General features: G+C 42.0%; 2 protein-coding genes and 1 long non-coding RNA gene across 9 annotated transcripts in view; 2 read left to right on the forward strand and 1 right to left on the reverse strand.

Moving 5' to 3' along the window:
• Nucleotides 1-9,026, forward strand: part of WNT5B (Wnt family member 5B) — a 130,959-nt gene extending 121,933 nt beyond the window's left edge. For all 5 annotated transcript variants that reach the window (XM_028745554.2, XM_028745552.2, XM_028745553.2 and 2 more), the window contains exons 4-5: nucleotides 95-387; nucleotides 7,458-9,026. In XM_028745554.2, the coding sequence (XP_028601387.1) occupies nucleotides 95-387; nucleotides 7,458-7,916 (752 nt within the window). In that variant the 3' untranslated portion in view covers nucleotides 7,917-9,026. The remainder of the gene's footprint in view (nucleotides 1-94; nucleotides 388-7,457) is intronic.
• On the reverse strand, nucleotides 1,566-20,251 carry LOC114604945 (uncharacterized). The gene is made up of 3 exons (XR_013394420.1): nucleotides 20,113-20,251; nucleotides 7,270-7,568; nucleotides 1,566-2,635 (listed from the first exon to the last, which is right to left on the reverse strand). It is a non-coding gene; the product is annotated as an uncharacterized LOC114604945 (long non-coding RNA).
• The window catches only part of ADIPOR2 (adiponectin receptor 2), a 35,791-nt gene continuing 25,056 nt past the window's right edge, over nucleotides 16,851-27,585 (forward strand). The window contains exon 1 of one of the 3 annotated variants that reach the window (XM_028745556.2): nucleotides 16,851-17,012. The gene's annotated coding sequence lies outside the window, so the exon portion shown is untranslated. Of the gene's footprint in view, nucleotides 17,013-20,151; nucleotides 20,274-22,168; nucleotides 22,293-27,585 lie in introns of those variants that run through there. The other 2 variants (XM_077935169.1, XM_077935170.1) reach the window with 2 other exon arrangements.

The following is a 27,585-nucleotide window of genomic DNA, read 5'->3' on the forward strand; positions in this document are numbered from 1 at the left end:
AGAAGCTTGCATTGCAGTATAAATCCCTAGACCCTCAGAGCTTCTATTAACTGAGATTTATGTATTTTTGTAACTTTCCCATTCTCTATGCCAGGTAGCCGAGAGACCGCATTCACTTACGCTGTTAGCGCAGCAGGGGTGGTGAATGCCATCAGCCGTGCCTGCCGTGAAGGGGAGCTTTCCACCTGCGGTTGCAGCCGGACAGCCCGGCCGAAGGACCTGCCCCGAGACTGGCTTTGGGGCGGATGCGGGGACAATGTGGAATATGGCTACCGTTTCGCCAAGGAATTTGTGGATGCCAGGGAGAGAGAGAGGAACTATGCCAAGGGATCTGAGGAGCAGGCCCGCACACTCATGAACCTACAGAACAACGAGGCCGGCCGCAGAGTAAGATCCTTTTTTAGCACTTTCTCTTTGGGGAAGAGGCAAGTTTAGATTGTAACCAGTGTGCTGCATTCTTAACAATGAGACCAGTTTATAAGACCCAACAGTTTATCTGAACCTAATAATAAATGCCAGTAAACAAACCAAAAGCACACAGTTCAAGCACCTGAATGCTAATTATTACACTGCCTTTTCCAGTGATCATGGAACTATTCCTACCTGTCATGCATGCATATCATTAATAATAATTCGTAAGAAGTGGCAAATATTTATGTCCCACTCTTCCAAAAGGACCTAGAAAAATGTGCAAAAAATGGGGGGGAAATATGTGTTCCTTGGACACTGAGAATTCTACAACTAGGGTTGTCCTCTTTGTGTGTGAGAGAGACCTCCTCTGTTTTAATAGCTGCATGGCAGGCAACAGAAGTTCAACAGATGAAGCTTTTCTCCTGACATGGAGATGGTAAGGTGCCACCTGTTAGGAACATAGGAAGCTGCTATACATTGAGTCAGACCATGGCTCCATCTAGCCCAGTATTGTCTTCACCGACTGGCAGTGGTCTCCAGGGTTTCAGGCAAGGGTGTCCCATACCTGTACATGGAGTTGCTGGGATTGGAACCTGGGACATTTTGCATGTAAAGGAGATGCTCTCCCACTGAACTACAGTGGTACCTCAGGTTAAGTACTTAATTCGTTCAGGAGGTCCGTTCTTAACCTGAAACTTTTCTTAACCTGAAGCACCACTTTAGCTAATGGGGTCTCCTGCTGCTGCCGCGCCACTGGAGCCCGATTTCTGTTCTTATCCTGAAGCAAAGTTCTTAACCTGAGGCACTATTTCTGGGTAAGCGGAGTCTGTAACCTGAAGCATATGTAACCTGAAGCGTATGTAACCTGAGGTACCACTGTATATTCCTTCTCCTGGGGTAAGGGGAATTTCTATTGAATTTCTGTTGTGAGGTGCAATTGCCAACATGTGAATAACTGCAGTTGGATCAGGAGACCTGAACACAGGGCATAAACTCTTATGAGTTGGAAATGTGACACGAATTAACTCAGAAAATAGAGGGGCCAGGTCTGTTGAATGAAGGCTGTGTATGTGTATCTTCAGGGCTCATGTGTCCAATTTCATCTTCTGATTCATATTTTCCTGATGCAAGGAAACAACATTTTACAAGTGCAGTTATTTGGCTGAGAACATGTGCAATATTTTATTTTTTTAAATACATTTTAAAGAAAACATATAAAATCTGCTTTTCAGTTTAAAACCTTCTCGGAGCAAACTTCTCAGGGTGATAGCATTCTTTCACCCCCACCCTAGCTAGTGTGTTAATTGCAATAATGAATGATATATGGAATGCAGTTGCACAAATGACACATGAAGATACGGACTTGTCAGGCTGTCGCTCCACCTAGCCCATTAACATCACTAGTGATGAGTGACTAACTGCCTGTGCCATTTTTGCTATTAATGTTGCTGCCTCTGTTTTTTAAAGATTCTAGCTGTGTTCTGTTTAATTGTCTCTACACAAGTGAATTTGCCCCCCTCTGTTCTTCCTGGATTGGAGACCAGGTTTTATTGCATGGGGCACCCTTGGTCGCTAAGGAGCATCTGAGCACTTCCTTTCCCCCTTCCTTGGTGTCTGCAGCTCAAGTGATGGAGGACGAATTCTGTCCCACTTCAGTTCCCAGGAAGAGCCATAAGGGGGTGGGAATGGAACTGAATTTGCTTCAGTTTTCGACACAGTCCTGACCCCATCGCTGCTCCACCGCACTCTTGAATTTTTTAGGGCCCCAAACTTTTAGCTTTATTGCCTGTTGTTTGTTTGTCTTTGACGGTTATCTTAGCCTGCCCTTTCCTTCCATCTGTCTCTTTCTCCACTTGGTCTCTCCTTATCTGTCTCCCTTTGGCAGCCCTGCCACGTTGTTTACCCGTTCAACATGTAGTAGACCTCAATCATCAGCCACTCCATCCAGTGCCAAGCAAGGCTGAGAGGAGGCTTGGCTAATTAACCACATAGGAATTAGCCCGTTGATTCCCTTTACATCCCAGTTCTTTACAAGGGAAGAATCAGAAAGGAATTTGAGGTGGAGGCCGAAGAGGGACAGATTTTAAACAAATTCCGCTTGCAGATTGAGTCCAGTTGGTCTATGTTTCAGGTCCAGACATCTTAGCTTCCGCTGGAAACTTGTACTCTTCACATTGTTTACATAGCTCAGTCAAAATCTTTCTTCAAATGGTCCAGCTCGTAGCTACCTGCATTTCAGCAAAGAAGATACACGAGGAAACCATTTCTTTCTTAGCGCCAAATATCCCCCTTTATGTAGGCATACAGAGTTGTGCTGGCATCACTTTGAAGCAAGTGCTATTCATCACAGTAAGATTGGTATCCAGGTAATCAATTTAGGATTGCCTGATATAAATAGCAATTGTTTGTCTTTAGAAGAGAGCTTCCATCTGGCTCTCAAGCCATGTTTTGATTGATTAGACTGCCATGCAGCTCTTGGAGGGAGATCTTGTTTAAAATTATCGTTAGGTCCAATTAGCTAGGACAGAGATCAGAATCCGCTTATTCTTAAAATTGGCTCCCATGGGCTTTTTGTACATGACTGAGGAAGGCTGTCATTTAAAGAGACAGTCTGCCACCATTACATCTGGTTTGGCCTCTAGATAATGGAAGTATAATACATTATTAGGGTTTCTGTCTCACAAACTTCATGGAAAGCAACTTTAAATTCCATAATATCACTCACTTTGGACCTGAGACTGAGGCTCAACCAGCCAAGTCTTATTCAGTGTACATTGGCATTGAGATGGTTTTCACAATCTCAGTCTGGTCATACAGCATGGTTACTGGCACTGCTAGGGAGCCTCGCCTTCCCACCTTCCACTGTAAGGGAACCATGTGCTATTCTTATGTGTGTTTTCCTGCAGCCATCTGCAAAAATGCACAAATTTGGGCATGATGTGGAAGTTAAACCTCACACTTGCCTCTTTGCTGTGGCTTTCATTTTATACTTTGGTTCTAGCGGACTCACCTGTCCCTAAAACTCCATATGCTCAGAGTATATAGAGAGCTCATTCTAAAACAGAACAATAGTAAAAGATATGCTAGACCTCAACATAAAAGGGGGGGGAATCTTTTAATAGATGAGGCCCTCCAAAAACATTTGCAGCCATATGGCAAGGCTTTCACATTTGTTGAAGGAGCAAGGCCCAAATTAACCTTTAATCCTGCATGGTGGATCTCCTCAACTGCCAATTCCCCCTCTTCTATTCCCCCCCCCCAATCTCTTTCATTTGCATGTTAATTATTATTATCTTCCTTTTTATAATAATAAAAAATGCTGAAATCTTACACATTTTTCAGTTAAGTACTGAAGGATGCTATTGTTGGTTAGGGTGTGGTGGCAGTGTGTGGGATTACACTTTAATTTGCCCATATGGGAAAAAGGAAGCGTGACTTCTTCTCTTTTCCTGATAATGACAATTAATTAAAGTTACACCCCCCCCCAAAGGTACTGGGGCTTAAGCCTCCCTGGAAGTGACATCCTTGGCTTTTGCTACAGAAGCTCCTCATAATCATCTCACATGTGCAGGGGCTGTTTGTGGTTGCACAGTTCAAGGGAGCGTCATTCTGCACATACTTAAAGGCACTGAGTTAATGAATTAATCAAATTACTTTTCTTAGTAGTATCTGTCTATCTATCTATCTATCTATCTATCTATCTATCTATCTATCTATCTATCTATCCAAGGCTCTTTGCAATGCTTGATTAATAGCAAGAGCAACAAAAGGACACTGAAATAACAAACAACAAAGGACACCACTGCAGTACGAACAGAAAAACAGAATCCATAATGGCCACCAAACTCCTGCATTCCCCCAAGGCCCTCTGGAAAAGATGGATTTTAACAGTGCAGTAAAAACAGAATAGTGATGGAGGCAAGCAAGCTTCTTTGGGGATAGCATTCCTAAAAAAGGTGCTAGAACCAAAAAGGTCCTGTTTCTAGTGCTCAAACCTACCAAACTTCAGAAAGCTAAGGGTTATGTAACAGAACCTCAAGTGTTGACTTGAGCATTCAAGAAATTTGTCCTTTGCGGGAGGACAATGAGATTTGTATGCTGGTTCTAGACTGCTGAAGGCTTTTCAAGTGAGAACCAGCCCCTCAAATTAGGCCTACAAATAAATGTTTTAATTTTGCAACCAAAACAGCATTGGAAATTGGTTTCACAACAAAGCAATGGTGAGACCTTGCTCAAAGGACACCCTGAATGTAAAAAGGCAGGAGGAGAATATGCTTAGGTTTCCTGGCTCTGATACAGCTGTTGGACTGAACTCAATATAAAATAAAAAATCCAGAAGTATAGCAGAATATTTAGAAAGGAAAGAAAGTTGTTCTAATGCTTTCTTAAGCCAGGAGGCTCATCTCCAAGGCCTATCAATATTTCTTTATATAGCAGAAGAACGCTTTCCAGGCTTGCAAAGCCAGAGTTCCAAACCCACTTGGATTGGGCCCCAAGTGCTTTATCTGCATCACTCACCTATAATTAGAAATTGGTTTGAAGACTGTTTCCATCATCATGGTTCTCTCCGTGATGGACTTATCCCACCATAGCTAAGTGGAGCAGATCATAACTTTGCCAGAGAGAGATTGTTTCAGGATGTCTCTGATACTGGCTGAGTTCTCCTCTTTCCTGAGGGAGATTTCTTTTTCTAAGACTCCATGGTATTCACTCACATTTGGATTGACGTCAATTTTTTTTTGTTTTGTTTTAAAAAGCTGTCATAAAGACTCAAAGTTGAAATACAGATTTTTAAAAGATGCATGGCTACCATGAGGGTAATAGATTTTATTAAGCAGTAAGCATCCAGCAGCTCACCATGAATCTCTCATCTCTGATCTAAGACCAGGCAGACACATTGAATTTTGTAACATGCCTTGTAGGGTTTGAGCGGGGGGGGGGGGGGGAGTGTTGTGTTAAAACAGACAAGAATTCTGTGGTTCAGGTACTGTATTTCTTTGAAAGTGCTGCTTCACGCATCAGCCTTCCAATTAGGTGTACATAAATTACTGGTACAAACAAAACTGTATAATGTATTTATAGCAGACCTTTCTTTCATGATGGTGGTGCCTCAAGGTAGCGTATGCAGGCTTTCCAGGGGTTTTCTCATCTAGTCACTGACCATAAATCTTTGGGGAAAGGCATGTGCTTTAAATGGGCTTTAAATCTATGGTGTGTATATGGCCTTAGTTTCAGCAGGGTTGTTGTACCTTCAGAGTACTAAAATGCCTACTAATGGATCCTCTGTGTTATTTAACCATTTGTGGCACATTCATAGCTGGGAGGGAAAGGACCAAGGCATCTTTGTCTGATTACTTGGAGGCATTTTTAACTCACCACAGGTGATCAAGCCAGTGGCTCTATTCAAGCTTCATGTGCATCATTATCACTCTTCTATATAGGGCTATTTTTCATCTACTGAAACTTCCTATCTTGGTCAGTTTGCTTTTTCATAGGAGTTGATTTAACTTGATTCTCAGGTTGGCTTTGTATGTACAGAATTATCTCAAGGCCACTGTACAGATTACATAGCAGCAAACCTGGGTTTGTACAGTGTATGCTTGATAGAATTTACTCAGATTAATGTATCCGTACATTTTTCCAAATGTATTATTTGTCTCCCTTACACATTACATTTTTAGATGCATGGTGTTTTTTATTATATTAAAAAACCATTACACTAAAAATATAATGATGAAGAATATACAGTGGGGGAAATCTCTCCTCGTTTAGATCATTGGCTCTGACGTCCACATTTTCCACAGCAGACTTCAGTTTCAGAGGCATCCAAATTGTGACAGGCATTTTCAGATATTGGAAAACAAATTTCAGTCAACGTGCTTGCACTCAATTCTGAACCTTGTCTTAACAGCAACTCACATGACATTCTGTAGCCACTGTTACAAAATTCATGGACTGTTATACTCCTTACCAGCTTTTCAAATCTAGAAAAATTACCACTGAATTACCATTCAGTAATGGGAAAATGGGAGTAGACAATTGACTGACCACCAGGTGGCGAACAAGATGCAAATACATAGTTGCTGCAATCATGCGCTTGTTGGCTTGTGGTGTATATTCTATCTCTCCAACACCACCCTGGCTAAACTAGACATAAAGGTCGCATGATGCAACTTGGGTTGTGCCAACTTCCTGTAAAAGTATGTTCCCTCACCCACACACCATCCCATTGTTTCTTCCCTGTTGTTTTACTCCTAGCGGGAGTTGCATCCATTATCTGACAAACATCCATCCGAGAAAAATAACAACACGTGGGCAGTTTAAAGCCCTTACAATGCTGCTTACAAGGAATATAAAAATATAATGCACATAATCATATAATACAATCTCACCATTACATTGAATAACCTTTTTACACGGCAACATAATCTAGTAGCAAGACCAGCACCATGCCATTAAAATTAGCTAAAACACTTTAAAGCAATTTGGGGTTCGGTTGGGTGGGTGCACCAAAAAACCTTTAAGAGAAAGTCACTTGAAATAAATGGACCTTCAGAGCCTGTTTGAAGGCCTGTATTGGTGGAGCTGTGTGCACACAACAGTCCTTGGGGCGGCCAGCAATGAAAAGGCCCTGTCTCAGGTACCTGCCAACCCAATTGATCTTACAGGTGGATCTATGAGTACAATTTCCATAGGTGATCTTGGGGTCTGAGCATTTCTTGTAAGTTGCTCTGATAGGACCTGGATACAATCTTCCAGGTAACAGAAAATGGACAGGGAGCCACCATGCTTTAAAGTGTTAGATTAGGTTTAGGAAGACGCAGGTTCAAACATAGCTGTGATGTTCATTATATCAACCTACCTTACTGGACTGCTATGAGAATGGGCGCAGTATAAGAAAATAATAATTAATGATGCTGATGATGTAAGTCCAGTGAGGCTTGCTTCTGTGCATAAGGTTGCACCAGTTATTGCTTATGTTGTGCCAGATTTTAGTGCTGTTTGAACACTTTGTCTGACCCCACCTTGCCTTCTTCCTTCCATAGGCAGTGTACAAGTTGGCCGATGTCTCCTGTAAGTGCCATGGCGTCTCAGGTTCCTGCAGCCTCAAGACCTGTTGGCTGCAGCTGGCTGACTTCCGCAAAGTGGGAGACCTCCTGAAAGAGAAGTACGACAGCGCCGCCGCCATGAGGATCAGCCGCAAGGGCAAGCTGGAGCTAGTGAACAACCGCTTCAATTCGCCTACTCCAGAGGACTTGGTGTACGTCGACCCCAGCCCCGATTACTGCCTGCGCAACGAAACCACGGGCTCCCTGGGCACCAAGGGCCGGCTCTGTAATAAGACCTCAGAGGGTATGGACGGCTGTGAGCTGATGTGCTGTGGCCGAGGCTACGACCAGTTCAAGAGTGTGCAGGTCGAGCGCTGCCACTGCAAGTTTCACTGGTGCTGTTACGTCAAGTGTAAAAAGTGCACAGAGATTGTCGATCAGTACGTCTGTAAATGAAGGGCCCACAAGAGCTACAAATCTATATTATATAAATCTATATAAATCTATTTTATATATTTGTATAAATAAATAGATGGTGATGACGATAATAATTAAAGACATTTATTTAAGAGACTTTTAAAAATCTAAAATGTTTCCATTAGAACAGCTAGATGGTTGGGCTGCTCCTTTGTTATTTAATAGGGGAGCAAAGCGGGGCGGGGGGAGGTATTTGTTTGCTGGTTCCCTCCCAACCTTGACACAATGCATCCAGGATAAAAGGGATTCTTGAGGGTCCTCGAAAAGGATCTACCTACAGCTCCTTTATCACAAAAGCAGGAGGATGGGATATGTTCCCTTTGCTATCTTGTGGCTGGATTTCACCTTGGGTGTGTTCTGTGCCTTTTTCGACACAGCCAAAGGAGTGCCCTCCACGCTCAGGTCGATTTCCAAAAGGACTTTGTGTCATTTTCTGCTTCTTGTCCAAACACACTGTGGGATTCCAAACTACAAGGCAAATTACCTGTTTTAGATATGGGAAGAATGATTCAAAAGGCAGTGTCCGTGCCTGCTGTGGTTGATGTGTGGATTGAAAAGAGACTGTTGCACAATGGCAGATGGTCCCCCTGCATCAAGCGGGGGAAGGAAAACATTACCTTTGACCTAGAAGTGCTGCTTTACCCCTGCATATCCTGACAGAAACCCCGGCATCTGATTCTCCTGCATTTTGTGGAATGAAGAAGGGCAGCAGCGGAAGTGGAGGGGGCTCTGCTGAAGCTTTGGAAAGGCAAAACTGTCAGAAGTGGTTTTGCTGGTTGGTGGATTTTCTCTTCTGTGGAAAAAGAACTGTGTGGTGTATTGATCTAACCTCAGGATACATGACAGCTGGTGACTGATCTCTTGGGACTACTTGGATTGTTTTGGGAAGGGGGCTTATTCGGCATGTCTCTGGACTTGAGAGAAAAACAGATAGGATTCAACACACAGAATTTGACAAACACAGCACCTCATTCTCTACGCGGACTCAGATGGTCATGGGTGTCACAAGGGCTTTTTCATCCCCCTTGCCTCTGACCTAGATGTACAGTTTCTCTTTTAACATTAAATATCCCTTGTTCTTGCCCTCTCCCCTTGTTTTTGTGAGCACATTTGTTTTGTGTTGCTGATAATGCCTTTCACAGCACAGGGACTTTCTGCCAAGTTGGACTCCTTCCTGGTTTAAAACTTTTATTGCAGTCAGACCCAATTCTTGTGTTATTTTTTGATATGGTCAAGTCACCAAGAGGTGACATTTCGAAAGAATTATGTCTGTTGCTGGAAGACCGTTTGATTTGTACACTTCCTTGCGTGCTGAGAGCTGATTTTCACCATCCCAATGACGAGGGTCATATTGCATTCTGCAAGTTATCTTGTTAACATTGACTGGCAACAATGTAGCAAGTGCAAGTCATAAGCCAAAAGAAGAATCAAATATTTCCTTAAAACTATCGTCATTGGTTCTGAAATACAGCATTAGGAAGTTCAGGGGAAATTCTGGAACATTACTCCATTCTTTTCTCATATCCACAGATTGGCTAGACTGGATGAAAATGGGCCAGAGCCATTTTTTGTTAAGGCAGAAGTGTGTAGGAAGGATGCCTTAGAAAAACCTAATCGGGGAGGTGAGCAGCGGTATTTTTTGCGTCAGAGTAAAGAGAATGATAACAGGTGATAATTGCAATAGCCTCCCCCACCCCACCCCATCCTGCAAACACAAAAACCTAATCTGCTGCAATTAGTAAACCAGCCGAACTAGGTGAGAACCTTTCTCCATGAAATATAGTTTTCCATATGCAAGGGTTGTTGTTGTTGTTGGTATAGAGGAGTACAGACCTTAAAAGCCCACATGTATAGATTGAAGCTATCACAAATGCACTCCACATGTGCTGCTTGCAGGCAGCTTGGGTGGTATCCTCTTGTGTCAGCGATGCTGTGTTTGCCTAGATGGCAATAGAGCAGGGTGAGGGGACTAGGTTGAGGAGAGCTCCAAGGCAGTGGCAGACCTGCAGGCATGACGGTGCCAACCCCAACCTTGCCACCACCACCTCATCCTGCCCCATCCTTGTTCAAAGGAGCATTACATGGCTGCCATGAGGATGTTGTTGCTTCCACCCCATGAGTCACTGCTGGGCTTTGTGAGTACAGTGGTACTTCGGGTTACAGACTCTTCAGGTTACAGACTCCGCTAACCCAGAAATAGTACCTCGGGTTAAGAACTTTGTTTCAGGATGAGAACAGAAATTGCACAGCGGCGGCGCAGTGGCAGCGGGAGGCCCCATTAGCTAAAGTGGTACCTCAGGTTAAGAACCGTTTCAGGTTAAGAACAGACCTCCGGAATGAATTAAGTTCTTAACCAGAGGTACCACTGTACTGTATTAAGCTTGACACAGCTGCAGGAAAGTTCTGTTTTCTAAAGGCCATGAATCCTGCATGTAGTTTGTCAGTATGACAAACACACATGCGAGTCTGTTTTGCCATGTGTACACATAGCAGGTAGCTTGAGGCGGACAGGGGCAAAGAGAAATTTTACATGCAATGAAATACATATTTGCATTTGTCACAGGCAATAACATATATGTTGGATCCATACAATTTCCTTATGCTCCCTTGGAAAGGGATCACTCTTACCTGGATCACTTCTGCATGCAGAAGGTCTCAGGTTCTGTCTTTGGTATCTCCAGTTAGAGGAGATCAGGTTGCAGGTGATTGTTTATTTATTTTTTTGCCTTTGACCATTGAAAGCTGCTGTTAGCCAGAGTAGACAGAACTGGGCTCGATGAAGGCCTGGTTCCTATGTTCTATATTGGAATGTTTGCCCTGCATGAAATCTTCCTGAGCCTAACTTTAGGCTCAACTAGAGTTCTTTTCCCCCCAATTAAGCACTAATTATCAAGTATATGTAGTCATCCTACTCCTGATAGCCACCCCGTGGAATACAGGGTCATCAGCAATTGTTGTTTTCTTAACTTCCTTGCCAGTGAGCGATGGATGAAAAAGGTTTGTTTTTTCAGTACCTACAGGGATCATTTGTACTTGAGCAATAGTCAGAAGGCCCAGCCAAAAACTGGAAACAATTACTGACAATATTATTTGCAATACTTACTTTTTAAAACAACAACTTTTATATTTTTAAAAAACAAATTGCCAATAGAAATAAGCAAGAGCCCTGTAAACTAGAGCTCTGTAAAATACAACTCAGGATTTTTACAAGCTCTGTTTTTCTCCAAACATTTTTAGTCTTTTTTTTACCATTTCTGCTACTAAAGTTGTCAGCAATGCATATATTTCATAGGCAACAGATTTGAAGGGTCCAGAATATATAAGAGGAAGAGCATTCTACTTGCAAATTAACTTGCTTTAAAAATACTGTTCAGTTTTTTTAAAAAAAATATTTTAGGGTTTTAAACAAATCATTAATCCATATATTTGTTGGCATCCCAGAGAGCTATTTCTTGGAATACACCAAATGACCCAGATTTATGTTCTTTTTATATAAAATCCAAAGCCAAAGGTACAATAATTCAAAGTGATGAAAGCTGTTTTCCACCCATGGAAAAACTGAGAGGATAATGGCCTGATCTAGCTCCCTTAATAACAAACCAGTAATTGGAACGATCCCCAAATCCCATGAAATCTGTGCGCTACAGATGCTTGGAATACAGTATCCTTTTTTTCAAAAAAAGAAAAACAGTGTTTTGGCTGCCTGAAAGGTGCTTCCTTCCTTCATATCTCTAACCTTTTATTGTGCAATGACTGCATACTGGCTTGTTTCACACACAACACTAAGCCAAACCATGGGTAAGACTGAATATACAGGTGTGCAGATGCTTTCAGTGAAAATTCTGCTGCTTTACTCCTTTCTTATTCCTGCCTGCTGCTCTACCTGAAGCTAAACATGCTTGGCTTAGCATTACATCTGAACCCAGTCATGTCATCTGTCAGTGTTACATGTGAACTAGGGCACTGTATGATATTTGTTCTGAGGTTTAGGCTCTTTCTAGATTTTTTGGTACAAAGTGATATTTAGATATGCTGGGCGATTATATCTCTCATTCTGGGATATAAAGAAAATCCCTGGAAATTTTGGAGTACAGGAAAGGAGAATGATCTGGAGAATTGTTATCCTTGGGAGATGACATACTGTATTCCCATTTCAACCGCTAAGAAAACAGCAAGGTGTCTCCTGATAAACCCAGTTTTTTGTATTTCTTAATGGAAAGCGTGAGAAATGCTCAGAGAAAATGAAAGGAGTTTCCAATATTCTGCTAAAAATGGTATTATTCCTTAAAATGTTATGGCTACCCATCTTTCCTCCAAAAAGGACTGGCATTTTCCTTGACAATAACTAGGCTAAAACACAGTGACTTGCCCAACAACAGTCTGTAAGCTTGATAGCAGGCAAGATCTGAACAGAGATTTTCCATATCCAGCCTGAAAGTCTAGACACTGTATTACACGTTACATGTTATCTAAATTGCAGTAAGATAGAAAAGACCAGGAGGCACTGTAAAGAACATAGTGTTGACACAATCTGTATCCATAGGGCCTACACTCGAAAAGTACACATGGATGGGACAAAGGTGAAATGTGAGGGGGAAGGCTTTGATGAAGGACTACCAATGTTGGGGGTGGGTGTTGAAAGTTTTAACAGGTAGTACAATGTGGGTTGATCAGAAAAGACTTTGTAAATGAAAAGGTTTTGAAGGGTTTAAAAGAGAGGTGAGACTAGTATTTGTTACTGCACTGCAAAGAAGGGGGGAAGGTGCTTGAAACCAGAGGAGGCCATATAGCTAAGAGGAACAGCTAATTTCTCAAATGGTTGGATAGATAGTTGTAGATTTTAAATAGTGCTCTGGAGTATACCCAGTAAGGCAGAATTGCATATGACTAAATAAGAAGTTTGAGTTTTTGCACCAAACCAATCTCTGCTGCTCATACAACTATGGCTGACCATCTTTGCTTATTTGTACCTCACATTCTATATACTGTATTGGGGGCAAGGCATTTCTAAACTGTTTATTCCACTGTTGTGAAATGTCACAGCACTATATGCAGACTTATTTGGGATTGCTAGGGGCATGCTGCCAAGGCTGGAGCCCTCTGGCAAGTAATTCCATGTGGAACCCACCATGGGTTTGAGAGTGAAGGTCTGTAGTGGGGAAGTCTCCTGCACTTGTTGAGGCTTCCACGATGTTTAGAACCCATATTATGCAAGGTTCTAGATCACACAGGGGGTCTCCATGAGTTCCCACTGCAAATCTTCACCCTCAAACTCATGGAGGGCTCTATATGGAATAAAGGTGATCCACCATAGCGGGTGGGTCTTGGCAGCATGCTCATTCTCCCACTGCCCTCCCTTGCATGTTTCTTTACAGGCAAGTGCAGTAAATACACAAATAGGGCTTCAGGGGTAGATACCTCTGAGTAAATAACCTAGGCTCAAACTGGAAAAGTGCTGAGGGAATTATTTGCTTGTAAATCATCTTCCATTTGCCATTATTATCATCCCCTGGCTGTGAGAATATATACTGGAGTGAACTATGTTCAGGGCTGTCTCAAATCAATTTGGTATCACATGCTCTGGATTGCACTACCTGTGAAGCTTGCTCTCCCCAACCCTTGGACTGTTCCAGATGATGTGGTACATTCTTTTGTGACACTCAGCTGCATTGCTGTCCCAGTGACTGCTTGGCTTGCTTGAGCAACCCAGTCAATTCTGGCTCATTTTTATTCAATTTTGGTTTGTTTGTTTTGTTTGGCCTTTTTCTGCTTGCGCTGAAAGATCTTGAGCATGTGGAAGATTGGTTTGCCAAACTGCTGATGTAGAAGCTCCAGCTTTATTGTAATACACTAATACTAATGCTATAATTTAAGTGTACACCTTATACATTTAAAGCACATTCAAAGCACATTCTGTCCTTCAAAAAATTATGGGCATTGTAGTTTGCTAATGGCTGCAGGGAATTGTAGCTCTGAGGGGTAAACTACAGTGCCCAGAATTCTTTGAGGGAAAGAATGCACTTTGAATGTGCTGTAAACTGTGTACACAGTATTTGTTCAAACTTAATAAATGCATATCCTATACATTTAAGATAATGCTATAAAAATGTGTGATCACAGATTTATTTTGTTATTTAATTCCCCACACACTGTGTCATCAGTGAAACTGTATGTTGAGAGATTACAGAGCAGGAAAAAGGAGCTACAGAGCAGGAAAAAGGAGCTACTCTTAAACACACTGTATGGTTGGACTATAGAATTCACTACTGCAAGATGTAGTGATAGCCACTAATTTGGATGACTTTAAAAGAGGATTAGAGAAATTAATGGAGGAAAGGGCAACCAATAGCTACTAGCCATGATGCTGCAATACCTCCAATATCTGATGCAGTATGCCTCTCAATGCTAGCTGCTGGGGATCATGGGAGATGGTTAGTGCATTAATTTCTTGCTTGCAGGCTTACCAAGAGTCATCTGCTTTGGAACTGTCAGAACAGACCAGAAAGGTTTTTGGGGCGATGCATTTTAACACAGGAAGCTGCCCTATCCTGAGTCAGACCAGTTGCATACATAGCTCAGTAGTGTCTACAGCGAATGGCAGCAGCTCTCCAGAGTTTCAGAGTGCGGTCTTTTCCAGGCCTACTTGGATTCTGTATGCAAAGCAGATGCTTCACTGCTGAGCTGTGGCCTATTACATTATTTAATCACACACACACACACACGCCTTCAGTTTCTGAATAAGTACCTAAGAGAGTCTCTTTGCTGGAGGTCAGATGTATCAGCTGCCTCTCAAAGTCCCAGTTTGCCATTGGAACCTCACAATCAGGCCACAAAGGCGAGACTGCCCTCCCACTGTTGTTGTTTTTCTATAAAAACAGGACATATTCATTTCTGAAATGCCAATAAACCATTTTTGTTTTAAAGAGCAGAGTATTTAAATCCAATTTGATGTTACTATATGAGGTATGATGAATCATGTTTACTAAATCTTTGTGGTTTGCATGGCTTGGCAGGAATGAGGACAAGGGGTGTAGAATTCTAAGCATGTTGTCTCATAAGGAAGTACCATTCAATGTAGGGAGATTTAGGATACTTCCAGATGGGGTCTTTATATTGCAAACAGGTCATTCAGATCTGATTGTTTTGTGTGCATAATTTGCATGTTAGCTTCAATGCATTTCCTTTTTTCAGTCATGGTATTTGTTGGTATTCTGCTGTTTGCCATCCACATTAATGGACTGAACTTGGTGGGGTTGGTTTCCCCACCCTACCCCCATAGCTACTCCTCCATCTTTTACTGCCTTCTTCCAGTCTGGGAATGTATTTTGTACCCATTTGCACACCATTAAAAACAAACAACAAAACTAGTGAAAGTGCAGAGAATCAGAATTGCCAGTCCTTCATTATTAAGTTTTACAATAGGCAAAATGGAGTTTTATGCTTTTGGGAGGGGTTGGGGGAGGGATATCAATTTCCATCACTTCGTGCGGCCCCTTTTCTTAATATACTGAGGTTTTGGGCAAGAGTGATATACCGTAGCTATATTCCTCCAGTAATTTGGTAGAGGCATGTGAAAATACTGTATTTAAAATGTGCAATAGGCTCCCATAACATTGAACAGCACAAGCACACATTCCGTCACCCACAAAAACCACAGCAGCTTTGAAATACTGAAACGAGGTCTTATGCAAGCTATATCTATACTAAATATAGATATTTTAAAATTTTGTGAAGTAATTCCCCATCTGTAGTGTGTGGATGAAGAGCAAGGTTGCTGAAATTTGGATGTGGCAATCAGTGGAAATTGGTCTCATTTGGTCTTGGACTGCCTGTCTGAAAGCATAATTACTGCCTGGTAAGGATTACAACCTTCCAGTACAACATTACACATATCTACTCTTGAAACGGCTCAAGGTCGCTCACAGCATGTGCAGTTTTGCACCTTAATCTCACTTACATCATTGCAACATCCACAGTTGGGCAATAATATTTACTGGGACAAAACAAAAAATATTGACGACGGTGTGGCAAATTTTTGAGTCCTCCAGGACTCTTCACTGGGCAAAGTTATTACACAAAGCAGAGAAGTGTGTGTGCCTGATGACAAGTTCTGGAGGACTCGGGAGGTTGCAATACAGTACTTTTGTGACATTTTGGCTGGTCCCCCCAAAAGCATCGCTCAGCTGATTTGGGGGGGGGGGTGCCGCCGATAGGGCTACCTTTGCTTTTTATATTACTTAAACCCCAGCATTGTCATGACTGCAGGGAAAATGTAGGAGTCTCCTGCTGCTGCTCTAAACATCATTTACTTGGGAAAGAAAGTAATAAAATTAAACACAAGCTTTGGCAACCATGTACATTGCTGGCCTCAAGCTGTACAGTGATATACACACTTTTCTTATCAAGGAGGATATATTATACAGTAATAGGGACCAGTATTGCCACTTTCCCCTTCATCTGTCGCTGCCCTGAGGTCCTTCCCACTCCTCCTTTTGGAGCCTCGCCGCCTTCCTCGTACTTTGAAATCAACAAACCGCGCGAGCGCGCCGTTGAAAAACAACCGCCGCCTGAGCAACAGCCCCGCGCGACTCCGCTCTTTCCGTAAGCAGCGCTCACCCATTACGCACTTTGCGCGGCAGCCGCCGAACCAGAACTAGCGCCTGGCGCTAAAGGACGCTTTAAGAGCCCGCGACCTACTTTCCTACCAATGCGGAGGCGGCGCCTTCGGTTTCGGCAGGGTCACGCGCTCAAGCCGCCCGCCTCCGGGAAAACTACACGTCCCAGGGTGCCCTTGGGCTGAGCCTCCCCGCCCCTCCTCCCCCGAGCACGTCCTCCCGGCGTGGCTGACGCCTGCGCGTCCTCCGATTACGACGCTCCGCCGCCCATTGGCTCGCCGAGCCTCTTGCGATGATGACGCGCTCCGGGGCAAAGGGGAGGCGACGGGAGAGCTGAAAGAGGTGGCGAGTGAAGGCGGAGGGGGCGGGATTCCCGGAGGCGCCGGCGGCACCGTGGGGACTCCCTCCCTCCGACCCCCCTCAGCCGGACACAGCTGGGCAGCGGAGTGAAGGCCGTCCGGTAAGCCGGGCTGAGGGGCTGGGGGGCCCCGGGCTGGGGCGCCCCCTGAGGAGCGGGCGGTGGGGCCTCGGCCGGCTTCGCTGCCGGCTGACATAGGCCGCGGGGTGGGGGGTGCGACCTCCGACCTCCTCGCTCAGGGCCTCCTTAGGCCGCGGGGGTCGCGGGGCGCTCTCTGCCGGTTGACCTCGATTTCCTGCACTCGAGCCCCTCCTCTTGGGCTGCTGCTGCTGACCTTGGGCAAGTCACTTATCGCCTCTTCTCCCACCCCGGGAGTTGTAGTGAGAAGTGGCTGCGAACGCCTTTCGACCTCTCGCGAAACGCCCAAGAGTTTTACTTTTTTAAATAAATAAATGACCAACTCCCTTCAGTGTTGTATCCGGTAGCTAATACACCTGTATAGTTTGAGTCTTTGGGTATGCTGAAGTAATGGAATTATTAATTAACAAGCAAACAGTGGTATTTTTTAAAAAGGCTTTTCCGCCGCCCTAAAGACGCAAAACCAGCGAAGTTTTGTGGCACCTTTTTAAAGGGCTCACGAATTTTATTACGGTGTGTGGTTGATATCTCTGGAAGTTTAAGACGAAAAGAAAGAACTTAAAAACCGAGCAACTCCCTTCCCACTCTCCTACCCCCCCTCAAAGTAACCAGGGTTGTCATCCTAAACACACTTAACACACTGCCCCTTGGGCAGCCTGGCTTACTTCTGAGTAAACATGGACCTGCTCTTGGTTTTCCACACACATTTGGGTAGTCTTAATTGTTAATCATCACTTTAGGAGATGGCTCCTGCTTCCCAAATGGTGACAACACTTGAGGTGAAAAGCACTGGTCATGTTTTTGTAAACTGCTTCACAGCTGTTAGCAGAATTTGAGGAAATGAAGCGTTAAGTAGTTTTGAGGACTTCCATTTCAATAAACATGCAGAGGGCTACTTGTGAATCTCAACATTTCTATTGAGAATGTCAGTTGTCTGGGTATTTTGTACTGTACACTAGGAGTAAACTTGGACAAGAAAATGAAACTGATAAAATACTGATGTGAGAAAATACAAGTACAACCAGAGAACTATTTTACTCTGGTGGAGAGTGTGCTAGGCTTAAAATGTAACTATTATGGACAAGGCTTGGTATCAACAATTGTGTACCTGTGTCTGTTGGCAGGAGGTACAGCTTACACATATTTGAAATATTTGTAAATGTTTGCAACTGTTTGCATGTATTTTATATTTGGAAATACTGCTTTACTCCGAAATCTTAACACACCTGGCCTTTTGTAAAATTGGTACTGCAATATTTCCCTGAGAATGTGCAAAACTAATGTTCAAAAGCCTATGCACTCCTTGGAGTAAGTGTAATTGAACTTAATGAATAAGTATGTGTATCATAAATGAGAAGTTAATCTACCTGGTTTTGTTACCGTGTGAGCAGATTCTAGAATACAGTAGTAACTTTTCGGCTGCAGTGGCAAAAAAAATCAATGACCGTTTGGCACACCAGAGACCAAGGCTACAATCTTTTTCAGAAACTCAAAGAAGTGTACAACCAACTTCACCAAAACAAAATAAAGCAATATTTTAAACCTCTATATTCTCATATATGAAACATAGTGTATCTGAAAAGTACAGTGTCACTCAAAGGATTGACAAAACAAAAGTTAAATAATGTTCTTGCAGTGGCTTGCAACATTGTTTTGGTGGCTTTTGTCACAAACAGTTAACCTTTTTGGTGGCTTGTATCCATCACTACTGTTTGTTGAATTAAATCTTAGTGGCTCATAGAAAGGCCCAAATGTGGCCCTGACTTCAACAGTCCTTGCATTCACGTATAGGTTTAGGATTCTCCCAAAGTGGGCATCTAATTATTTATAGCTTTGTTACCAAGAAACATATTCCTTGTTTATAAAGAAACTGCATAAAGGGTAACTTCACATCTTAACACAAAAGTAGTGGCAGGAAGTATGAGTGACTCATGTCTCCCCTCTTCTCACACTTTTTGAGTAAGTAGACTTTTTATTTCTCCTATCACGCGATGCACAGCTCCACAGTAGCAGTACACAAGTTTGATTGCATAGGAAGTTGTCACTTGTGTAAAAACATAAAAAGCTATCCTAAGTTGTTTACAAACCACTCTGTTAATAAGGCTAAGTGACTGTATTCTGTTCTTAGTGGAAATCATATCAGCATATCAATGAGAGCCTAAATTTTAACAGGATTAATGGAACAGCAAAAAAATTGGTTTATGAGTAGTAGTTAAATCAGGACCAAAATATATATACTGAGCAATATTGTGAGCTTTCTTTACCATAAAGACTGGAGCTCAGAAGAGCCACTGCCAGTCAGTGTGAACAGTACTGAGCTAGGTGGATCAATGGTCTGACTCTGTATAAGGTAGCTTCCCGTATTCACAAGTCATGTGAATTATTTTTGTGTCATGTTTTCACTTACCTGCCATGTAATACTCAAGAGTCTAATGCGGCTGATAGGTAACAAACCACCTTTGATCTTAATCTTATGTTCCCAGTTTCTCCTAGGGGCGAAGAGAACTAGAAGTCACCTGCTTCCTGGCAGGTTTTCATTTGTCTTAGAAGGAAAACAAGCACGGGACCTTTTCTTTATCCAGTTTAGCTAACACATTTAATACCAGAGTAGCATTGCCGCAGATCCTTTCAACTAGGATGCTTGCATGGCCTGATCTCTTTTTCCAATGGCAGACCTCTCTTACCACTGAGAGGGAGCTCCAAAAACATCCTTCTGCATTTTTCAGAGACTATAAGATTGCACCATATGTGTTACATATGTTTATTCACTGCTCAGACTGTTAAGACTTACAGCTGAGAGATTTCATCATGTGTTCCTTGGTCAACAGTTTGACTCAAATGACAGAGTTGTTGAGTCAATCAGATGACCTACATTCTGCTGACCTGAAAAGGTGTGGAAGTGAAAAGAGAATAAATATTGTTAAGTATTTTTAGTGAGAAAGTGAAATATTGCTAAGGATTCTTATATGATTCTTATATGATTCTTATTAATACCTGTATCCCTGTTCACATAGAGGGTAGGCACCCCAAGGGCTGTATAATTATTATTTTTATTATTACTCACCCTTCACCAGCAGTAGATCTCCCAGTCCACCTATGCAGAGGGATGAAGGTGATCTTCCCTGGCAAGTCACCGCATTGCAGGGAGTGAAGCAGGGGAGGCTTTGGGCTTGCTAGATACAAAGCCCTCCAGGTCTCCCAGCAAGCTCCCAGAACACAGGAAAAGTAAGTGAGGCCTGACTCTAATGTATTATTTCAGTCCCATTGGGAGCAGTGGGAGAGAAAATCCATAAAAAGTGGCTTCAAAGTTAAGAAGGGACCCCCCTCTCTCCTGTATACACACACACATTGTGCCATGCTGGTATGAGCCGGGCACAGCTTTTGATTGGGCAGCTTTTTCACCTTCACATCTTCCCCTTCTGCCTCTCCTGCACTCCCTTTGCTCTGCTCATTCATTGTTAAGCATTAACTTGTGTATGCATAACCAGGGGAAGGGAGTGCTATTACCCAAGAGTGTCTAGAACAGTTTGCCACCAGTATTGAAGATTCTTTGGGACAAATTTTAGGTGAAAGGGTTGTTGACTTTAGTTGCATAAAGCACTCGAAATGAGCTTGCCGAGCACTATTTAAAGAGCTTGTTTACCAATGTGTACAGTGGACTTCTGCCTGTGTGTTGCATCCATTTTTAAAAAGGTGTTTACATTTCCCTTTGGAAATAAATCCTCACCCGCTTTAAAAAGTAGAAGTCCATATTGGCCATTTGACATAAAGTATTCCACTAAGAAATTGCAACTCAGCTATTACTTGTTGCATGTTTATGGATCCAAGGCTGTTCGGTTTGAGTTCTAGCCCCTTCTCTGCATTCTGAGATGTCTTGAGTACTTTGTTTCTGAAGGTGCCCAACCTGCCATGTCCACCTCTTAGTTAACTTGGATGTTTCAGAGTTGAAATTAAAGATCTAATAAATGTTTAAGTTAAAATAAAATGATTTTGCTTTTGCCAGCCTACAGTCCTACATAAACAATAGGTGGAAACACATAGTTCAGTTGTATGCATGTTTATCTGTAAACACCTGGTCTTTGAGCATTTTTGCATTGGAAAACTTACTCCTGTTTCACTGTCATGGGATTGTTGTCAGAATGATAGTTAAGGGGTGCTGCTAACAGCAGAGTACTCTGACAGAACTAGTAGGCCTCAAAGAAATATTGGTCTCTCCTCCTCTGCCTGCTCCCCCTTGCTGAACCACTGGCAATGAATTACATTGTACTAATACGAAAAGTCAGAAGAAACCACTATATTTTTCAACCCTAGGTAAGTAAAGGAAGTGGATCGTGCTGCTGGGCATTCCCTGAAATTTAGGCAATGTGGTGTAGTTGTTAGAGGGCAATCCTACATCCATCACTGCCTCATCTCACTCACCCTACCTCATGTGGGTAGTATGGGCATGCATGGGCCATCCCTCTAAAACGGATGTAGAAGTATTGTCCTTCTTAAAATTCACAAAGACTACAGTCTATGTTTCTAAATACAGCTCTGAAAGGAGACTCACTTCACTGCAAAAAACCTCTGTATTTAGGTAAGGACATATTCCCACCACACTACTCTTTGCTGTTTTGCTTTGACTGCTCTAAAGTATTAAAATATACTTGAATACCAGAACATCACTTGACTAGATTTACAAAGTCATGCAACAGATATAGATATCTTCTCTTCCTCAATCAATCCTGTTGGTCAGGTTCTACCTGTGTCCTTGGAGCTGGGTGAGCAAAATAAGATGTCCATAGATATTCAACTGAGTAATTTTCAGGTATGGATATTATATATTTGGTTGGCTAAGCTCATGGCTTACAATGGAAGCATCTTTTGGATTAAGTAAGCCCACATTGTACAACTAAGTAACCAGTTTTACAACAATGTCACTTTTAATTACTGTATAGCACTGTAGTAGTGTAATTAAAGTAAACAAATATAATAAAGAATTGTTGGGTACATGCATACATGGTGTGATATTTAATGGGCATGCCATATGCAAATTGAGATCAAACTCAAGGGCAAGTATATTGTAGGGGGAAAACAGCTTGGTAGCCAATGCAGTTTTGCTGTAGGTGGAGTTTTGGCTTTTATCTCCTGAAGGATCTGGGCATGGGTTGGTAATCTCTTCCACTGTGAATGCCAAGCTCAGTTTTCCCTGAACTGGGTTAAAGTGCAACATTTTGCCTGTATCTGTTTGTCAAGATAGCAGGGGTAAGAAACTCTGAAAGTTCTGCTTGCTAGGATTGTGTAGCATATAATAGATGAAACACTTGTGTTTCATGTTACCCTTATGTCTTGTTTTATTGGGGTTTAATATTCAGTCTGTGGTTTAATTTCTTAAACTGTAGTCCTTTGTATTTACCATGAAATATTTTTTGTTGAAATTGGTATAATTTACATCTCAGTAAATGTGCATAGGGTATGATTATTAAATGTTTTACCTAACACTTAGTGCAAACTGCAGGATAGGTTTGGTAGCACTGTGGATCTTATTCATTTATGAAATCTTATTTGTATACTTCAAATATTTAAAAGTTTTGAATTGCCAGAGAGAATTTTGGTATTTTGGCCTTTTGGGTGATGTGGTGTAGGATAGTGGCATTTTCTCCTTCTCCAGCATGATTTTTCTTATTCTTTACACCAAAAGCTACACTACTACTTAATATCTAAGCCTCAGAACTTGTAATGCACATCCATGTATGTAGTATGTAGACAGCCTTTGACTTACTTGTATATCCTTCAAGGCCATTAAATGTTCAGTAGGGAGTAAACATGATTCTGTAGTGCTCTGACATGGATCAACTATCCTTAGTTTTCTTTATTCAACAATCTGAAATGCTTCGCCTTGCATAGTTAAATAAGCTTTGGATTCTGACATATATTAATTCTATGCAGAGTCATAGTAGGACAGAACTACTTCAGATTGAACATTCTGTGGTTGCACAGACTTTTGAAGCCTATTCCAGGAGTGTCTCTGTAGATTTTATGTATGGTTTGTAATATGGGATTTGTAAGTAGTATTTATATGGTAATTGGGCTGTGCTCTCAGTTGCATTTCTTGAAAAACTGGTAGGGAAATTAATAGGGAATGGCTTACTCAGTTGTTTCTTCTGAGCTATAACAACAACAACAACAACTTCATTATTTCTACCCTGCCCATCTGGCTGGGTTTTCCCAGCCACTCTGGGTGGCTATATCTGCGATATCTCCCATACTTTGAATGCCTAGCTTTATAAATTGCATGCCACTGGATAGAAGTTTAAACTTCTAAATTCTGGCATTTTGCTTGTCTCCCTTAGTGGTCACAATCTCCCATCTGCTTTACATGTAAATGTACATGATTGGACGTATGCATCTTTGAGTTGGTCTGATGGACTAGCAAATGGATTTTAAGATCCCTATGCTACTTGAAGAGCATAGACAACTGCCAAGGACTTACTACCCACAAAATGTTCAAGCTTTCTTAGAGTACAAATGATAATTGTCAATATCATAGTTCTATTTTTTATGATAATATTATTTCTTGGAACTCATTGAGCCAAGTTGTAATCTTTGCATTAAGGCCAATGTGTACCCATGTAAAAATCCGCCTTGTCTTTTTTGTGTGTGTGTCCTCTGTAGCAAAATGCTGCTCTAAAAAAGGAAATGAGACAATGTTGCATTCTTAAGGGTTGACTTTACTCTGGTTTATGTGGCACTTCAGGCTCTATTATTCTGAAAATAGTCACGTTTGTCAACAGTTCAAACATGGCTGTGACCAGAGTGCTATTCTTAACCTTGACTGTCTCTTGACAAATACTTTTCCTTCAAACTTCTGCTCACATAATGATATCTGAATGGAGTAAATCTTTATATTTGTTTCATGCTTAAATTAAAGTTATTACAATGTTAATTATAGACTGCTGTTCATTTGTCATGGAAAATGTTTATGCCACAGGTTTTGATCGAATGGTAAATGTTGTGCCATGACCGTGTTATGTCTGCCCTAGTACTTAAATGAGATAGGTTCTGTGTTTAGCTACAGAGAGTAGTAATACAGAACTGCAACCACTCTTAATTGTAAATCTCAGCATTCATCAATCATGTAGTTAAATATCATCCAATGGCTAGCATGAGTTCAAGTACAACAACATTCCCCCCTGCCCCCGTATTTGTGTCAGCACAGAACTATAGGCATACTGAAACAGGAGTTTGGGTTGGGAAGCAAAGAAAAATCAACAGGATTTGGGATTTGATACCAGACAGCCAGAGCAGTACTGAAGGCTAGAGGAGTGATTCAAAATTATAGTTCTTTTGTGTTTTTATGATTATAACTTTGACAGCCTATATTGACTCTTGCTGCAAATATTTGTACTAGAAGGCTAGGAGGGATATATTTTGATAGATACACAATGAACTATCTTTCACTGTGACCGCAAACATTTATATACACAAAACAAGAGAGCCTGAAACTTCTGAGGCGGAGGCTTTCAACCTTTTTGAGTCCACTGCTCCCTTAACCAACTACATGCTTGCAGTGGCACCCCTGTGGGGCTCAGGAGCCCAGTTATGTCACCCCTTGCTTGCAGAGCTGGCAGCCTCTCACCCTTTTTTGAATACCCTCCCTTGTGGAGTGTTCCCTCCATCTCCTCTCCTCTCCCCTCTCTTTGGGAGACCTCTGAGCAGCTTCCACAGTCCCTGGTCTGTGAACTGCCCCAAAGAGAGGTGCCTCCCAGAGGCACCATTTGCCTGTGGAGCTTACAGCCAGGGCTACTGCAATAAACAGTTGTGCAAGCCTTTGGGAGGCAGAGATGCGAGGGGGCATCAGAGGAGGGAGGGAAGGAAAGGGGGACAGAAACCAGTGTTGCTGCGGCTCCCCTGACCATCATTCAAGGCACCCCAGGGTGCCACGGCACACTGTTTGAAAACCACTGCTCTGAGGGATATTGTCAGGTCAAGCCTGTGAATCTTCCATTGGTGTCATTGCTCACGGCCATGCCATATTTGTGCTGCTTAAAGTGCATTTTTTTAGTGCACCAAGTGATTCTTACCTTGAACTGGAATGTGCATATGGGATTAATGTTCAGATAGCATCACTTAATATATTTTCAAGAATGCCCTTCTTCAATTGTAACATTATATTAGAATGACATTACATGGTTCACCCTGTACCAATGGACATGGCTTGTGCTAATCTTAACTTGTGCATTTATTTATCTTTGTGATTCAGCCCTCTTCCATACAAGATTCTAATTGTCTGAGAAATCTATTATATAAACCACATATCTTATCTCTTGTGTAACTCTACTGCATAAAGAGTACAAAGGGCAGACCTTTTGCAACTCTGAATTTGCAAACCCAAGTTATAACTAAAATTAGCACATGACCTCACACTTGTAAGCAGAGCAAACACAGTTCTATATCTGATTCCACATGAAAAAGTTACTAGTCTATAATGGCTGCATTGCTGGACAGTTACACCCCTTAATTGCTGTATATGTCTGAACTACTTGTTCAAGGTCTGTTGTTGCATAATCTGAAGTTGCTCTGGTTGCATCACTGTGGTATTAAGATAGCTAGTTAGTTGAATTTTTAAGATGCTTATACTCTCTTCCCCTAATGGTCAATAATTGCAGTAACTGTTAACAGAAAGTAGGGAACAGGAAAGCATTTTTGGAACACTTTTCAATGCACATTCCTTCTACCAATCATACAAACTTGTGGAAAGGAGAGCTGGTGTTTTTCTAGCCGTGTGTTTCAGTTAACATGGGTGATGTAATCTCACTTATCTGCTGCTACAGTCCTTGGTTGTATAACTTAAAATGACTGTAGCACACGGAAGAGCATTTCCATGACCAAAGGTCCATGTGCTTCTAGTGCTAAAGGTTAAATATTGTATGCACTTCTATTTACTGCTGAAATTATCTGGCAGAAAGATAATAGCTAACAAGAAAGCCCTGAAATGGAATGCTGAAGGCTTTGGATCCAAAGTTCTGCAGATCTCCAAGAGATCCTCAGCTACACCAGCCCTGGTGCTGTCATAGTGAAACTCGACCCACCTTTCTCCTTGGCCAGTGTGAGTTGACAGGGCTTGAGATTGTGTGTGTGTGTGTGTGTGTGTGTGTGTGTGTAAAAGAGAGACAGACAGACACTATACACTACTAAGAACTGTTCTGTAAATAATCTCCTGGCTCTCAAAAGAAACCTCAAACACAAATTATAGAGTTGGAAGGAACCCCAAAAATAATCTACTCCAACCCCCTACAATGCGGAAATCCTGCCCATAGCCATCCCTGGGTGGGCTTGAGCCACTAACCTTCTGGTTAACAGCCAGGCACACTGGCTGTCCATATTGCCATTGGATTTTTATCAGAGGCCATGTTGTATGCAAGTTCTGTGTTGGAGACAACTCTGGAATTTTACTAGTCCCTGGACACCTTTATTTTTGTCTGTTAATACTTTGTTGTCTGCCTAGGCAATTTGCTGTTTGAAAAACTCAGCTATTGTGTTTATCAGCAGTTTACAGGTAACAAAAAGCAGCTGTTGGGGACACACATTCTGTCTGCTGGAGTCTTGGTATTACTGATGTCTCTTTGTTAACAAAGTGTTACTTCCCCTATTGACAAAAAGGAACTGTACACATTCTCATTGTTACATTGAAAGTGACCTCAGATGGGCTCCTCTCCATAAAGCAGAAAGACCTAGGAATTCTTGGTATTAGTATGTCAGGCATTAAAGTTTCCCCCAGGAGACTGGTCTTTATTTGCAGAAGAAAGGTTGATGGTTGTTGTTTTTATATAAAATAGTTAAGCGTCTTGGTGAATTGCATGATTCTCTAAGGGCTCGCTGCTTTTTGAATGTAGTGCATGATGCTGCTTTTATTAGTGCTCTGGTTACAGTAATGTCCTATTGTTAGAGCATTTGAACATTTAATGTAGGAATAAAATGCTTTGGAAATGCTTTGGAAAAAGCTCTTTCCCCCACTTTAGACTTAGGTTATTAGGTTGCCATAAACAGAAAAACCTCCACCCACCCAGAACACTCTTGCCCTCCTAGAGTATGTGTACATACGTTTGTGTATATAATCAGGCAACCACAGTATTAAAATCTTGAAATACGTGGTTAGTGTATTCTTCTTTGGGCTTTTTAGCTCTTCTTTGGTCTTTTTAGCTTTTCTTTTGGCTTTTTAGCTTTTGACAGAAAGCTTCACGATGTAGGTAGCTGTAGTTCACTTTTCATAAATCCCATTGCTGTTGGGACATGTACCTGGGAGTCTAGATTTGGTTTTAAGGATGTGTGAGCTGCCTAAATCATGGTGGTCTCCATGCTCTTCTAAGAGTAAGAGTAAGCATTGTAAATGGAAATTGCACAATGCTTTTATGGCATAGTGGGGAAATAAAATGTGAAAAATCTGGTTGTGTAATTTAGAGATAATTGCCAGCTTCTATTGTGTTAGCAACTAGCTTTATGGGAGTCTCTCTTTAGAATTAGCAGTGTTCGAAACTCCCACTGTTCTAGGCGCATT

This window comes from Podarcis muralis, chromosome 10, assembly GCF_964188315.1.
Source record: "Podarcis muralis chromosome 10, rPodMur119.hap1.1, whole genome shotgun sequence".
NCBI lineage: Eukaryota > Metazoa > Chordata > Lepidosauria > Squamata > Lacertidae > Podarcis > Podarcis muralis.